Genomic DNA, 15275 nt, shown 5'->3' on the forward strand with positions numbered 1-15275 from the left:
AACAAAACAAAACCACAAACACACACACAAAAGCTCTAATACACTGGATTTACAAAATCCTACTCAAGGGTCAGATTTAAAAATATGTCAGTTTGGTCGGGTTTTTTTCAGTGGGCCTCATCTGTAGCAGATTTCAGCTGCTTCCTTACTGAAACAGCATCATCTACACCGGTCCCTTCAGCACAGAGCTGCCAGAGGCAAATCACTTGAACATTGCTAAACTTAAGCACTTTGGTATTTTTTCCTTTAGGATTTTGTCTGGCAGAGTCTTATTGGTGTCATAAGTAAGCTCCAGTTTACAGCAATGGTTGTGGGAGATCATTTACTGCCTCCCAACATGGACTAAGTGTGAATGAATAACTTGTGACAAAATTATTTTTAGAGCTTACTGATTCTCTGCTTGTACCCTTGGCCAGGAATAGGCTATGCCTTGCTTCTCTTAGGTTTATTTTCCAAAAATAACTTAATACTGAAGAAAAAAAATGAGTCTCAGACTCTAGACTGGTTTACGAGGAGGTCAGAACAGCTATCAAATAAAACATATGAGCTTTCATTTATTTATAAACAGACAGATTGTCCTTAGGAATTTACAGCCTGTGGTCTGGCCTGACACCTGGTTAGGTGAGCACACCATGTGTAGCAGCATTGACCTAGGGCCTTTAAATCCATACATGACAGCAGACTGGGTAAACTGAACTGTAAAAAGTAAATCAGGCCTTCAGCAAAAAATGTTTTCATTTATGATTAAAATTGTCTCTCCTCTATATATTTGTTTAAAAGAGATCACTTTCCCTAAAGATTCATAATGGCTTATTCTATTCAAGTGAATGCACTCTTCGATTTTGAAATATTCATCAGATTTGTACTACTGTCTTCCTGCTCTTTGGAAAAACATACTGTTAAGCAAAATCTATTTCATTAAATAAAACAGAGAGCAAACAGAATTACAGCTTACAACTCTCACCAGATATTGTTTTCAAGCCCCTGACAATATACGCTGCAGTGATACCTGCTGCTAGAGCCAGAGGAAGGCTGCGCGATTCAGTCAGGCTTTACAGAGTCAGATGTTGCCAGAGGCAAATTTCTTCAAGGAGACAGAGTTGTTTGCATTGACAGCTTGGGCAGTCCTCCTGAACTTCTGCTCAGCTTATCTACAGTTTGTACATACTGTGCTTTAACTACTGTGTTACACTGCATGTTATAATTTACATTTCTCTTGGTTATTAGTTAAGCCTTTTTTTCCCTTATTACATAAAATCTAAGGGAGTAGGAACTGAAGCATCCCCACCTTCCCATCTGCTCCGAGCTCCACACCTTCAAGGCCAATTATCTCTTTCAGACACACTCCAGTAGAATGGCACTGGCGTCCACCATCCAGCTTCATATCCCTGGGAAACAGAAACCAGAGCAGAAACAGCTCTTAATACACATGCCTTGTTCACCTTCCACCACCCAATGCTGAAATAAGGTAGCAGCATTAATCCAAACATGCCAATGCAAAGCACAGACCAGACAACTTTTCCTACAGGCAGCACTTGTGCTGTCTAAAATATGTTACAGAGGAAACCCCCACTTTATTCCAGGTTGCACCTCATACCCCACCTATGCAGCAGAGCAAGGCTCCCCATCATCGGGTGCCTCTGACAGAACCTGGCACTGGGAAGGAACTGGAAGTCATGTACAATTCAGGTAAGATCCAACAATCATCTAGCTTGAACGTTTGACTGCCACGTATCCAGCAGACAGATGCTCCCAGAGTACATACCCACGTTGGACAGAGGTAACTGCCCGTGAAAGCCTTCAGGAGGGATTCCTGCTCCTCCGAGCCCAGGAGAGTGTCCAAAGCCCAGTGACACTCCTGCTGGAGGCCTGCAGGAGAAGTCCAGCTCTCCATCGCCTCGCGATGGAAACTTGGGAATCTACTTTAGAAGGACCGACCCATTCAGCATCTACCACTTGGAGGTAAATGAGATGCCTGAGACAACCAGGCTGTAACCCATGCTTTAGCCTCACCATCAAAATGTGAGTGAAAGTAAAAAAGACTATGAGCAAATGTATGCTCTGCAAATGACAGCTGTATACAACTCCAAACTACTTATCTCACAATATTTTCCTGGCTGACTTCCGCTGAGGTCCAAGTATGTGCTTAAAAATCTGTCTGGGAGAGATGCTGACACTGAGGCAGGGAGAAACCCTGCAGGCTCTTCACCCGATTGCAGGACTGGGCTGTCTCCTACTGTGTCTCTGCAGACCCTGTTTCCTTGTCTTCCCTTTCCAACCTGTCACTCATTTTATTTCTCTGAAACACGGCAAACAGTGAGTTTCCAATAAATCATGTACCTTACTGCTGGAAAAATCCAACACGTCTATCTGCTGGAAAACATACTTCTGTGACAAAGGAAAAGACTGTATCAAGTCTCTAATCCCAATAAAGTCCTCTTTTAGTTTCTTGATTGGGGTTCACTTAGCACAGTGTCACATCATCTCTTTTGTTTCCTGATACCATGTTACTGGGGGGCTGGACAAATAATTATGTAAAAATAACTCTCTGTCAGAGGCATGGGATTAGCCTCTCCGCTCTTGCGCAGAACTTGCTTAAAGGAACGATTTCTCATAGAGATAAATGCCAAATAGTAACCATTTCAGCAGGTCTTATCTATGAAACAAATACACAACCTGAGGTAGCCCCCAAACCCAGAAATGAAAACAAATATCTGAATTACCTGAAATAGTATCAGAACAGTTTAGTTTCCTTCCATTCAAAACCTTACAGACATAGAGTAAGAAATAACACCGTTATGACTTTGAAAACAAGTCACAAAGAAATTTCTCCATGCAATTAACAGACAAGGATAGATAACTCTGTAATTCATCAAATGAAAATCTTCTACCCTTTGAAGAGTCAGCACAGCAGCTTTAAAAAAAAAGAGCCGCTCTAGGGACTGAAAAGAAATCAGCGCTCTGGGACCAGTGTCAGCTGGCACGTGCGAGCACACACGGGAACGATTCCTGGACATTAGCTGAAGACTGATGGACATTAATGCCTCCATTTTCCCATCTTTCTGATGTTTCTAAAGAAGACTGTACCTTCAGGACCCTGTGAACAACACTATAGCCATTCTCCCTCATCCTAGGTGTTTTGCAAGGGCTACTTAGGGTCTTCCCCTCTTCTCCATACACCCTGTATTTCTAGGTAGTATATGATCGCTTGTGTTGTAAAATACAGTAATAAAGTATTACTGTTTGGAGAGAAACCTGTCCATAAAACAGAGAATTAAACTCCCTCTCTGAGGAAAATCAGTACTAAACAACGCGCAGTTTCTTATCAGCGTATACATGGAAAGGCTCATCCTAGCTTATACAAATCCTCCTCTCACTGGTAAAAGATCTTGGAGAACACCTAGTAAGAAATTCCTAGGCAACTTTACTGTACCGTTTTTGAGTTCCCTACCACTATGATCAACAGCAAGCTAGTCAAGTTTCTGCAGGACAAGCCTTGATTTTTTTCCCTCCCTCCTATTACAGACAAAAAGCTCAAGAATGCCTCAGCAAAGCTCTTGCTGGAAGAGCAAGCCCAAGGGCTGCCACCCTGCTGCTGGGGGAGCCCCAGCACAGCTGCTTTGTCCCCACACACCCAAAATCCCAAGAGCAGCTAGGAAAGACCTGGGGGACGCCTCCGCTTTGCCCTCTCCAAAGGGGTGAGCCGTGCCTGGGGAAGAGTCAGGACAGTTGTTTGGGTATAGCCGCTGCACCAGTGCTATCAACCACTGCCACCAATTTCTTCAGGACACATGCCCTCGCGTGGCACCACAGTCAATGGGCCCCACGGGGCAGAGGCATATGGAGGATAGGCACTTCATATATAAAAAAAAAAAAAAAAAAATCAAGCTTTCACTGTGTTTACATTATTTAGATTACCAATGGGACTGAGGAACTGCACAAACCAATATCCAGTAGTAAAAGGTGCTTACAAAATGCAGAGTAGGAAAGATGGTCCTTGCCAAAGAGGCTTTTAAGTGAAGAAAACTTCCTTCCTCTTCTTCCTCATTTTCGATTTTTCTGTTTTATTTTCCAAAACAATGTTTTCAAGGGATTCGAGCAGACACCGAAAAGCAAAAATAAATCACAGGAACTTAATTTTACTACCTTCGCTTTATTTGAGCAGGATAAACTTGAGGAGATGAGAAGATCAGGGATGACATTTCCTTAGGAGGCAAAAAACTAGATCCCATTTTCTGACAAAGTTTGGGGAGTTACCCTGATTTACATCAATGTCAAGCTCTAGATATTCTATTCATGCATACCATTTCCAGAAAGCTGAGCAGTGTTAAAAACTACATTCAAAACTAAGCATATTGTTTTAGTTATCCAGGACTGCAGAAAAAAACGAAAGTTTCTCCACCTAACAGAGTTCACAGATTTTCTTGGAACAGTACCAAGTGACTTGGGATCCCAAATTTGTTGTCGGACGGTGAAAAGTTTTACTAAGCAGGTAGATAAGAATCAAAACAGGAAATCTCACCGTGTCTTTTATTAGTCAGGCCAGGACTAACAGAATATAAATTGGATGCTATTACTTTTGAAAGTATAACATTTCTTTAATGAATCGAATGTTATGCTTTGATGTGATCTACAAAGCCCCATGCAAGACTCCTGCTGGGTAGTTGCTCTTTAAATGACAGCAACAGTTGAACACTTTAACCTGTGAATAATTTAGGAGTCCATTAAATATTAAATAGATTTCTAGATACATGAAAAAGTCTTCTGCTTATTGGAAAAGGAATCTGATAATTGTTATTTAGAGATGTAAGACTTTTGTGTCTATATTTTATGCTTAGTGACTCCTGACTGTTAAGATTTATTCTAAAAGCGAAGGCAGCTCATGAGACATCAAGAAAAGATACTGCTGTTATCCGTCACTGTAAATAATTTCTACTTATCATCTCTGTTGATAGGGTCAAGGACGATGACAGCTTTGGAAAAGACATGCTGCCAGCCAGTCCAGCAGCAGATCTCCTGCTGCCTGAGACTGCCTGCTTTAATTGATCGAGAGCTTTCAGATCCTAATTGCCATTAGTGTTGCTAGAACAACAACTCCAGCAGCAATTTACAGGGAGAGGAGGTGGAAAAGCTCCTGGAAAGATGGCTCTAATGGGCCAGTATCCTTTCTCTCTCCTCAAACATATTCAGATGTCAGCACGTGAGCTCTTGTCCCAATGTTCTGCCCAACACAGAGTAAAAGATCAGAATTCAAACCTATTAGCTTTTGGAAATTCATCGCTGAATTTCAATCTAAGGGAACAGGACCACTCAAAAATGAGCAACAGTGCCTCTATAAAATTCATGCATGACATCATTAGTTTTGAAATGTCCTGTTGTGGGGAAAAAAAAAACCCAGATCTATGTGTCTTTCTGTAAAGCTAATATGCACTTGGTTTTGGTTTTTTGTTCAATTTGGGAGAAGCAGGGAAAATGGGCAATGGTAAAGAAAAGCAGGGATATTTCAGTTTCCCTATTATCAGCTAAAACCAGCTAGTTATTCTTCCCCAGGCCTACGGAATGATAAATGCTCAGGAAAAACACTTGAGATTGATGACTTAATCAAAATTGCCACGCGTACAAAAATCTGTTGGGGAAGAATAGCAAGGAACTTGGTAACAAATCTGAAGGACGTAACAGAGTATTCCGCCTTGCTGTGTGCTTATTGCTACTATCTCTAATGCAATTTCGATGCTCTCATTTCTCCTGTAAATATTCCCGGTTTCCACACTCACTGCAATGCTTGTTACCTGACCTGCCAAATAGCTGACAGCAGGGGTGCAGCATGTGAGACAATCTCACCTAAATGCTTCTTTTTGCCTCATTTTGCATATGACTTTCTTACCCAGTTTAAACATTGAAGACAAACAAAGATTTCAGAGTTTAGGTAATGAAGGCCATTGGGAATGCCTGGCCTACAGACACATCGATTGTTGTGGCTACATGTTATTTGGGGTGATGGTATTGAAAACCTCTTGCTCTCAGCATCATTGAACTCATTAGTGTTCTGGCCAGCACCTAGTTAAATTCAAAGTTAAATGCAGCACTGATTTATCTTTAGAAACTGGATGAAGCTGGTCTGTAGCATTTCTGAGAAGAACACAAATTCTTTTTATTTAACGACTTGCTGCTTTACTTTAGAAGAATGGTCCGTTTCCTGGGCTTCAATCCATTTGATTACTCATATTGCATTATTTCCCTTAACTGGAGGCAAGTTTAGTCAGATGAATACCTATATTCTTGTCAAGACAGCAATATTCAGCAGCTATGCCTGCTGCAGGTAAGTTTCTAACCACTTAATGAATTCAATGCCATGAAAAATAAAAGATGAGGTGAATTGGGGCCGGTTTTGTAAGGACATGCACTTTCTGATGCTCTGGATTTTCTGTCCTGTAGCTCATCGCCTCCAGCCCCAATGGCAGGCAGTCACTGCAAGCCCAGCAGCTGAGAGTCAAATGTAAGACTAGCCATGTTGCAGTGCCACATCTGTGCGACACTGCCAGCTCTCCTCCTCCTCCCCCGGGTCCTCTAGATTCACCTTCTGGGCAGGACTTCACAGGAACTTGGAAGTTCTTAAAAGGTTCTTACAAAATCACAAAATAAAGTTATCATCAGAATAGGTATGATTTTAATCTGTGAATGCTTTTGCCATTAACAAAAACAAGCCTAAAAAGTCCCTTTTCAGAAACATGTTTTTAAATTATGCACACCAAAGAAAAAAACCCACAACACAACAGAACTATAAACCCAACTAACTGCACTACCTTCTTTTCCTGGGGGTAAAGACAATACGTTACTTTCTTCCTCCTTTATAACACCTCTAACAGTGAGAGACATACACTGCCATTGCCTTTTTTGAAAATCCTTAGGCATTTCAAAATACTAACGAGAACTGATTGCTCAGTTGGCTGCAGGCATATGCACAGCCCTTCTGCAGGCCACCATGTCCTGCAGGCCACAGGGACCAACTCCGACAACATCCATGAGGACTGCCAGAGTTGTACCATCTCCCTGGAAGTTGAAGTGGTGCCTAGAGAAGCTCCAAGAGCAGGCAAGCAATGGAGAAAGGGTTTCCTTCTTCCCCTGCCCAGGAAATCTGCCTTTCCCAGGGTAGCTACCTGGAGGCAGAGCTGAACCTGGTCCTTCTCTACCCTGGCTGGGGTCGCACGGAGGGTCCGCAGAGCGCCCTTGCACAGGCTAAATGGCTAAAAGGCTAATAACTGCTGTGTCTGAACCCCAGCTCCTGTCTCAAAGGGCTGAAATCCAATTCACCTCAAACCACCTGGAGCCCATCCCCAAATGAATAATTCCTTCAAGTCTTGTTTAATCCATCTGTGAACGCCTCCACTCTTTGGTCTGCCGTGACACAAATCCCCTCTGAGGGCCTAGAGCAGGTCAGCATGTGTGTGTACATGCACGTGCTGAATGCGTGTGTGGTGGGGCAGCTATTTGCTAGTGACCTGAGGCATCTCCCCTTGTCCTGGAAGAGGAACCATGCTAAGGCTCAGTTCCACTTGCCATGAGCTTCCACCATGACAACCTTTGACAAAGGAGGTGTACGCTACAGCAGTTCAGGGGTTGCACAAGGTGCACCCTCTGATAACTGTCATTACCTTCCATTTTCTGCCTATCTGCAGAACTAGATGGGGATTAATTCTCATCTCTTGCAAGGAAGATAGAAGGTGGATGCTGAGCCAGAAATCCAGTTTTAATACCCTTCACAAAGTAGCTCTTCCATTTTTTGGAGTATTGTATTTAAATAAGAAAGAGGAACTTGAAGAATAGTATTAGCATAATATTACACATGGTGCTTCAAATTTTTAAGTATTATGAAAGAATAGGGGGGTGTCAACATGATGCACAGTATAACACCAGTGAATAGTGAGAAAGGAGAGGAGAAACAATTTTTATAAAGCACAAGTATCTCTCCACAATGGCAAAAAAGGTTCAGTGGTCACTGCTGCATCTTCTCATGCATGTGTTTTGTTTGTAAAATTTACTGCAAAATCTCTGTGTGGTAACAGCATGCATGTTTCACAGGTGAAACAAGAAATTTCAAGATTTTGTTCAGCAGAAAAATTCAGAGCATGGATACCCTTTAGCCATGAAGATTTCCAATACACTGAAAAAAAGAGTAGCAACTGCACAACTGATCCTGCAGTATCACTACTAGCACTTGAATCGCCTCGACTCTAACCTGTGCACACAATGGCTTCGTATTTCATAAAAACATAATCAAAGCCAAGCATTCAGACAACATTATCAGTGATGCTGGATGCTGTAGGTGCTACCTGCCTCTGCAGATCAGCCTGTAATAATAAAGAGAATTTGTGTGTGTGTCTGTTAATTTAATAACAGAGGCAATAGCACTGTTACAGTGCTCTCAGTAAAGGGCAAGCCTCTCCCCACTGCCCTTAGCCACCACTAAACCCTGCGCAGGGTCTGATGACTTTGGGCTGTAACACCGCAGGGCAGGAGCCAAGGGAAGCCAACAGGCAAGATGCTGAGCTCCTCTTTCAGCTCCTAACTTGAAGTATAGCCTTCCTTACATTGCTTTGACTTGGCTATGTCTGCTCTCACAGCTGCTCTGCTGGTCTAGATAGAGGAAGAAAAGCAAGCTCTGGTCCTACCCATTACCCTACTCTTGGCTGTGGGAACAGGTGAAGCTGTGCCTGTCTTCACATCACCAGCAAAGATGCCAGCAATCTTAATGTAGCCAGACCTGGAGAGAATTTATGGCCCAGATGCACAAAAGTACCTGCCTCTCAGTGACTCCAGGAGGAGATACCACATCTCAAAACCTCTGTCAATTTAGTTTTAATTCTCCCCTTTCCCTTGCACAAAAGCACTATAAGCTAAAGCATTAGGTTTCTATCACATACTAGGTAGGGACAAAATTTTGAGGACAGAAAATTCTAGTGATTACTTCTGTTTGTGACTTTTTTCTCCGCACCATTTCACTCTGCCTTGTACTTTTTGCTTCTCTTCAGCATAACAGAGAAAAACAGAGAAAGTAATTTCCCCAGCACACAGTGTCCCTCCTTCTCAGCCCCAGCAAGTACCACCAGATTGGCCTTCTGAAACTGCAGGTAGAAAAACCTACCATTCATCACCAGCAGCCTCTGCGCAACTCTGGAGCCTTTTTCCCTTCAAAAGCCTGCTGCCAGCCGCACTCCAGTGAGCTGGCTGCTGCCCGGCAGCCCGGGAGGGGGATTTGGGAAACGTATTCCAGGGAACAGCTCAAACTTCATCCTCTTATGTACTTCCACAGTTCTCCTCCCTGCATGCCCCAGACCTCCATTTGTATTTGTACAACCACTTAAAAAACACAGTTTGTGGGGGGGTTCTTCCTATTGTAGCTTGACCTCGGCATGGAGGATGGGCAAGCAAGGGCCAGAGTCTAGAGTACGTTGCTTGCACCTTGTTGGTATGGGGTGATGCTGCCCCATACACCGTGGCCAAGTACATAGAGTTTAGCTGTGACTGCAGGAACTGCCTTTCAGACAGGTTTTTAAAAAGGATCTGTTAGTGCAGTTTCACTGCCAGCATTGATACAGTAGAGCTCTTCTGTGCTGCCTACAATATAACGGGGGCTGGCAGCCTCCCCAAAACACAGCTGTGCCTGCAGATTTCCTCGCTGGCCACAGTGCCCGTGAGTTGGAGCAGAGGTGGAGAAGCAGCAGCAGCTCCACCATGTGCTCCTCTCACATGGAACTGTCCCCCCTGCATGCACACACAGCTCTCTCTCTCTCTCTCACTCCTGCCAGGGCTTACTCCAGCCTAATTGCATATGTGCCCATGCTTCCCTGCAACAATTTGTTTCTTTTTGTAAACTACTCAGTAATGTTTGCAGAACATAAACCAGTTAGGACATCTTGCCTGGGGACAGACATCAGCAATCCAGAGATTCAGAGGAAGCAAAGCTAAAGGATGCTGTCACTACAGTACTTCAAAAGGGTACCAGTGTCTCTCCCCGCTCCTACCACACATCCAAAATGTGCAATGAAGTAAGCAAGCTCTGTGCAGCCTGAACAGAGTGGCTACAGTTTATGCTATACTGCCTCATCTGTTCTTTGCACCAGCTGTTCCTGGAAGGAGGTGCCACTGAATTGTTCCTCTCTTCCTCTGATGATCTGGAAGAAAGACAGAGGGCATTTTTTTTTTTTTTTAATCTTGGCTTTTTAGCAAAGGGAACAGGGCTAAATTGTTTTGTACTGGCACTTGCTACCTTCTCATCCCATGCCCTTCTTGCTGTGCAAGCATGGTACAAGACATTACATGCTGAAATAATATTTAGGTTTGCAGCTGGGCTCGTTACTGCTGTAATTTAGAAGGTATAACCAGTCATCAGCATTTCAAAATACATTCAGTTTTCAATAAAGAGGCAATTTCCACAGGGCAATGATCATAAATGAATGACAGTGTACTCAAGAAGAACGAACAAAGCTGCCAGTCTGTCAAGAATTTGCCTGATGGGTCATCCCAGTTTAATTAAGGGAAAAAATTTACTGTTAGAGACAGGAGAGCAGGTCAACTCTCCTACAAAGGTGCATCCTTTCCTTTGTGCATTAAAAATAACCTCCCTTTGTTTTGAATTACTGATGCACAAGCAGCTTGTGGCAAATCACTCTCCAGAATTAAATAAATGGCTGAAAACTACGAGCCGAATTAATCCTTAATGCACCGGATAAATGTGACTGTAGATGATCTGTGGGTCTTTCAAACCCACCTCAGGGTATCAGCTGAATACTTCCTGCAAATTTTGTGCCCTGCAGGCGCTGAGCCGACCCCAACTACAGACAGCTCCTCTCTCTCTGGCGAGCAGCCAGGGTGGCCACGCTTTACTCTTCTGCCCCAGGGGCACAGAGCTGCCAGCGACCAGCACTGCCCTTCCCAGACTTGCCCTGTGCCCCTGAAGGGACCCAGCAAGCAGTGCCCCAGAGCCTGCCAGACAACGTCTCCTAGCCAAATCCAGTTTCTTCCACTTCTGCAGTTTCAGTGCAAGGGCAAAAAGCTATCTCAGTCTTTGGAGAACTGCTTCAATCCAAATAAACTTTTCTGTCAGAGGTCTAGTGTCTCAGCACGTCAAGGGATCCAAGGCAGCTCCACAGACATTGCTTACACCAGCTAAGGACCTGTATGGTATTATGGCCAAAATAATCTGTTTTCACTGACCGAATGATCTGATCAATGGCTAAATGTACAATAAAAAGGTATTGTGTTTAAATCCAAATCTTTCTCTATAGTTCTGGAAACCTAGATACAGTAGCACCATGTTTGTGTGGGAGAATAAGAAAACTAAGACTGCTTATAAAATAAAAGTTGTGCTGTCTAGACTACTTGCTTTGTCAAAGATGAGTGAAGTCAGAAGAAACAATAAAAACAGTGCATATTTCAAGAATGTTGATTTCAGGGGGGTAGTTTTCTCCAGTTTAATAACCAAAGACACCACAATACATATAAATAAACCGGGGACTGAGAGCTGTAGTTTTAACCTTGTAATGTTCCACAAGGCAAATACATCTAAATGCATTTATCTCTTCTCAGAGCAGATATGTAAAAGCATTAGCCTCCATCATGCTGTTGTCCGTTAACAGGTCTACATGCAGGCCCAGAAAGACTATGTAGTACATGTATAAATATACATACCCGACTTGGGTACAGTCTCGATATGGCAGCACTGAAAATATGCTACAGAAGGATCTTCTGCTGCTGATAAGGACTATTCTAAAATATAAAAGAAAATAAAAGAAATCAAAGACTAAAATTTAAAAATCCCACCACAATAAGCAAAGCAACAGATGTTACCATTGAGGAATTCATAATCATAAAACTTCCATCATGGATGACTTCTCCCTCCTCTTTTTTATCTCACAGGTAGGGTATCATGCTACTGAGTGTTTACAGAAGTGCTGAAGCCTGTGCCATGCATTACAAGGTGAATGAGTAGTGCAGTCCCATCCCCCTTTCTAGGAAGACTATCTTGGACACATTACTTGGAATCCAGGATAGATGGTTTTCTAGTGAAAGGAGTCCTAGTGAAAGGAGTCCACCCAGACAGGCAAGGAGCCATTCTTGACAACTCACAACTATGGCTGAAACTAACCAGACAAATCCAGCAGCAACCCAGGTGATATACACACCAACAACCACCTGTGATACACACCACAACTCTGTGGCTGACTTGGGAGTCTGCATTTATCAGACAAGAATTTCCAGCTGCTGGTCATGACCTTTCTCTGCTAAACCAAAGGACTCCCTTCATTTTCAGCTTCCAGTTCCTGCAATAGACTGATTCATGGATGAAGTCCAAGTTTGCTATTATCATAAGCTTTCAGAGCCTTTCACTGTTTTCCAGGTTCCTCCTTCAGTCTTCTCCAGTTTTTCCCCATTGCCCTTCTTGGTCTCTGGGCAGTATCACTGGCCTCAGCAGTTGCACAGATGACAAATAGAAACATCACATCTTTCAGTCTTACCTTCAAGATCAGCGTCTAGCTCTGACGACCCACCAGCCTCTGCACCCAGTAATCGCATCATCCCTCTTGGTTATGATGTTGCATTGACACTCAGGCATGACTGATCCACAGCTCCTCCCCCCTTCTCCTCCAGTGCCACGTCTGTCTCAGTCATTAACTGTCAGGACTGAATCCCTCCTGTAAGCATGGTTTGCCTTCATTCCTTATAGGCAGGTAGCTCAAGATTTGGCTACATGAAAGCATACATTAACTGCCTGCACAGAGCTTATCTCAGAATCCAGGCCACTCTTACAGCAAACACCTTGTATTCTTAACCAGTCTCCAAATCTCTGCATCATCTGCAAAGTCACTGTGTGGCATTAAATCAAATACCTTAGAGCACCCTATCTGTTTTACAGCCACACTATTACCTTTAGCCATCATGCTCTGACGTATCATTAAGCAACATCAAAACCACCATGAGGTCAAGACCCACTTTCCATAAAACTGCATGGACTGCCAACAGCTACATTATTATAGTCTGGGGAGATGCAGATTGGCAAGAAGCCAAGAGAAGCTTGATCAAGATGTGAGATATAAAATGCCAATAAACAACCGATTGTTTATAAATATACCCTCTTTCCTTCTTACCTGCAGGACACTGACAATTGTACAACATAACACTAAAAAGACCCTTCTTCCCTCTAACTGCCATCACCATGTCTTAGAGGAATTTGAGGGGATGCAATCTGTGCCATCTTCTAATCCTATTAGTGTTAGAATTTACTGACATTTTACCTTTCTAAAATTCTGTATTTGTGGTCCAAATGCTAGGACCTACTGCTAGGTTGGTTGTCAGGGCTATTGCACTTCCTTGCTCTGCTCTCCAACATTAATTTTTCCGATGTTCTGTGCCACAGATCTGTATGTGACGATTTCACCCGAATATTTCATCCTTTGTCCTACACTGGTCAAAGTTGGACAACGAACCCTAGCAAGCTATTTTGTTCTTTACTGTCTGAAAACCACCATATGCACCTACAAATCTCGTACCAGTTACACTGTTATTAAAACACTATTTCCTTAAGGGACCAGCTTAGTCATCATTCTTGGAAAAGGTTTAGACCCCCAAGAGAGCTGCTGCATGCAATGCTTGGAAAAATGCAGAATGATAATTTTCCTTCTCCTAGCTCATTCTGTTAGAGCAATCCTATTTTTCTCCTTAAAAGCATGTTTAAAAGCAAAGTGGTATTTACCCTTTAATAAAGGAGAGTTTCTAATAATAAACATGCATACAGCATTATGAAGTTCTCTTGCAGCAGATAAAGCATGACTTCATTTTTTGTTTGAATGCTGTAACACCCCTTACCTATGGTAAATATCTCAGATCCTAAAAGATGATCTCATGGTGCAGCAGTAATTTATAGAGCAGGGGGGGGAATCATTTTTCACATTTAATAAAGGCAATCCACAAGCAAAAAAACCTGGCATGTGATTAATTTTGTGCTTGCCGCTACTTATTGCTGAATGGTTGCTACTCACAACAGCTTGCTTGTTCACTGGAAGCCTTGTTTGCTGATGTTATGAAACTTAGCACAGATTTCGAGGCTGACATAAGAAAGCATCTTTGAATTCAGAAAACCACAGTATCCACTAAGCGTATTTGCCCCACTCCCTCTGGCTGCTTCTGGAAATACAGCTCTTCCACCAACACCCTACACCTCCCTAAAAAAAAAACCCAGCTCTTAATACCTGAAGAAGAACAAACTGTGCTTCCATATCCACAAGAAGAGACAACAGTGGCACGTGACTACACAAACCTTACTGTGTGTATCAGAAGGAATCAGACCTGAAAGGAAATAAAAAGTACCAGCCCAGCCTCTAGTTTTTTTCAGGTTTCTTTCCCTTGGGACCCAAGTATTGCCCCTCTTTCCGTAAATCGGGGGACCCTCTCTACATAAAGATCTCCCAGGCAGAGCAGGAGAGGAGCCCACGGCCTCCACTGCCAGGATGCCACAAAACCTCAGCTGCTGCAGGAGGGGGCTAGTGCAGAACAGCCTTAGGAGCTGGACTGGAAGAGAAGCAGGTCAGAAGCCCATCACGGAGGGATAAAATGGCATCTTATTTAGAGGTCTGATGATATGCACGGAAAACAAAAAAATTCTGAGGGCCTGCAATGGTTTGATGGGGCAGAAAGTCCAGAAACTTGTCACAAAGTACGCTTTGGAGAAGGTGTGGCAGAAGCCCGTTGCTGTTCAGGAATATCGAATTATTGTTTATGGGAGTGTTGTGGTTTAACCCCAGACAGTAACTAAGCACCACGCAGCCGCTGGCTCACTCCCCTCAACCCAGGGGGATGGGGGAGAGAATCAGGAAAAAAAAGGTAAAACGTGTGGGTTGAGATAAGAACAGTTTAATAGAACAGAAAGGAAGAAATTAATAAGGATAATAATAACAATAATAAAATGATAATAATAATAAAAGGATTGGAATATACAAAACAAGTGATGCACAATGCAATTGCTCATCACTTGCTGACTGATGCCCAGTTAGTTCCCAAGCAGCAGCCCCTGTCCAGCTTTCCCCCCAGTTTATATATTGGGCATGACATCACATGGTATGGAATACCCCTTTGGCCAGTTTGGGTCAGCTGCCCTGGCTGTGTCCCCTCCCAACTTCTTGTGCTCCTCCAGCCTTTTCACTGGCTGGGCATGTGAAACTGAAAAATCCTTGACTTAGCATAAACACTACTTAGCAACAACTGAAAACATCAGTGTGTTA

The 15275-nt window shown here is 43.1% G+C and overlaps 1 protein-coding gene and 1 long non-coding RNA gene across 2 annotated transcripts in view; one reads left to right on the plus strand and one right to left on the minus strand.

Moving 5' to 3' along the window:
• Positions 1–15275, minus strand: part of CABLES1 (Cdk5 and Abl enzyme substrate 1) — a 75695-nt gene that overhangs the window by 17319 nt on the left and 43101 nt on the right. The window contains 2 exon segments of the mRNA XM_030011956.1: positions 1289–1388; positions 11689–11766. Of these exon segments, the coding sequence (XP_029867816.1) occupies positions 1289–1388; positions 11689–11766 (178 nt within the window).
• On the plus strand, positions 1368–2356 carry LOC121233240. Its single transcript, XR_005932184.1, has 2 exons — positions 1368–1468; positions 1584–2356. It is a non-coding gene; the product is annotated as an uncharacterized LOC121233240 (long non-coding RNA).

The sequence above is a fragment of the Aquila chrysaetos genome, chromosome 4 (genome assembly GCF_900496995.4).
Source record: "Aquila chrysaetos chrysaetos chromosome 4, bAquChr1.4, whole genome shotgun sequence".
Classification (NCBI taxonomy): Eukaryota; Metazoa; Chordata; class Aves; order Accipitriformes; family Accipitridae; genus Aquila; species Aquila chrysaetos.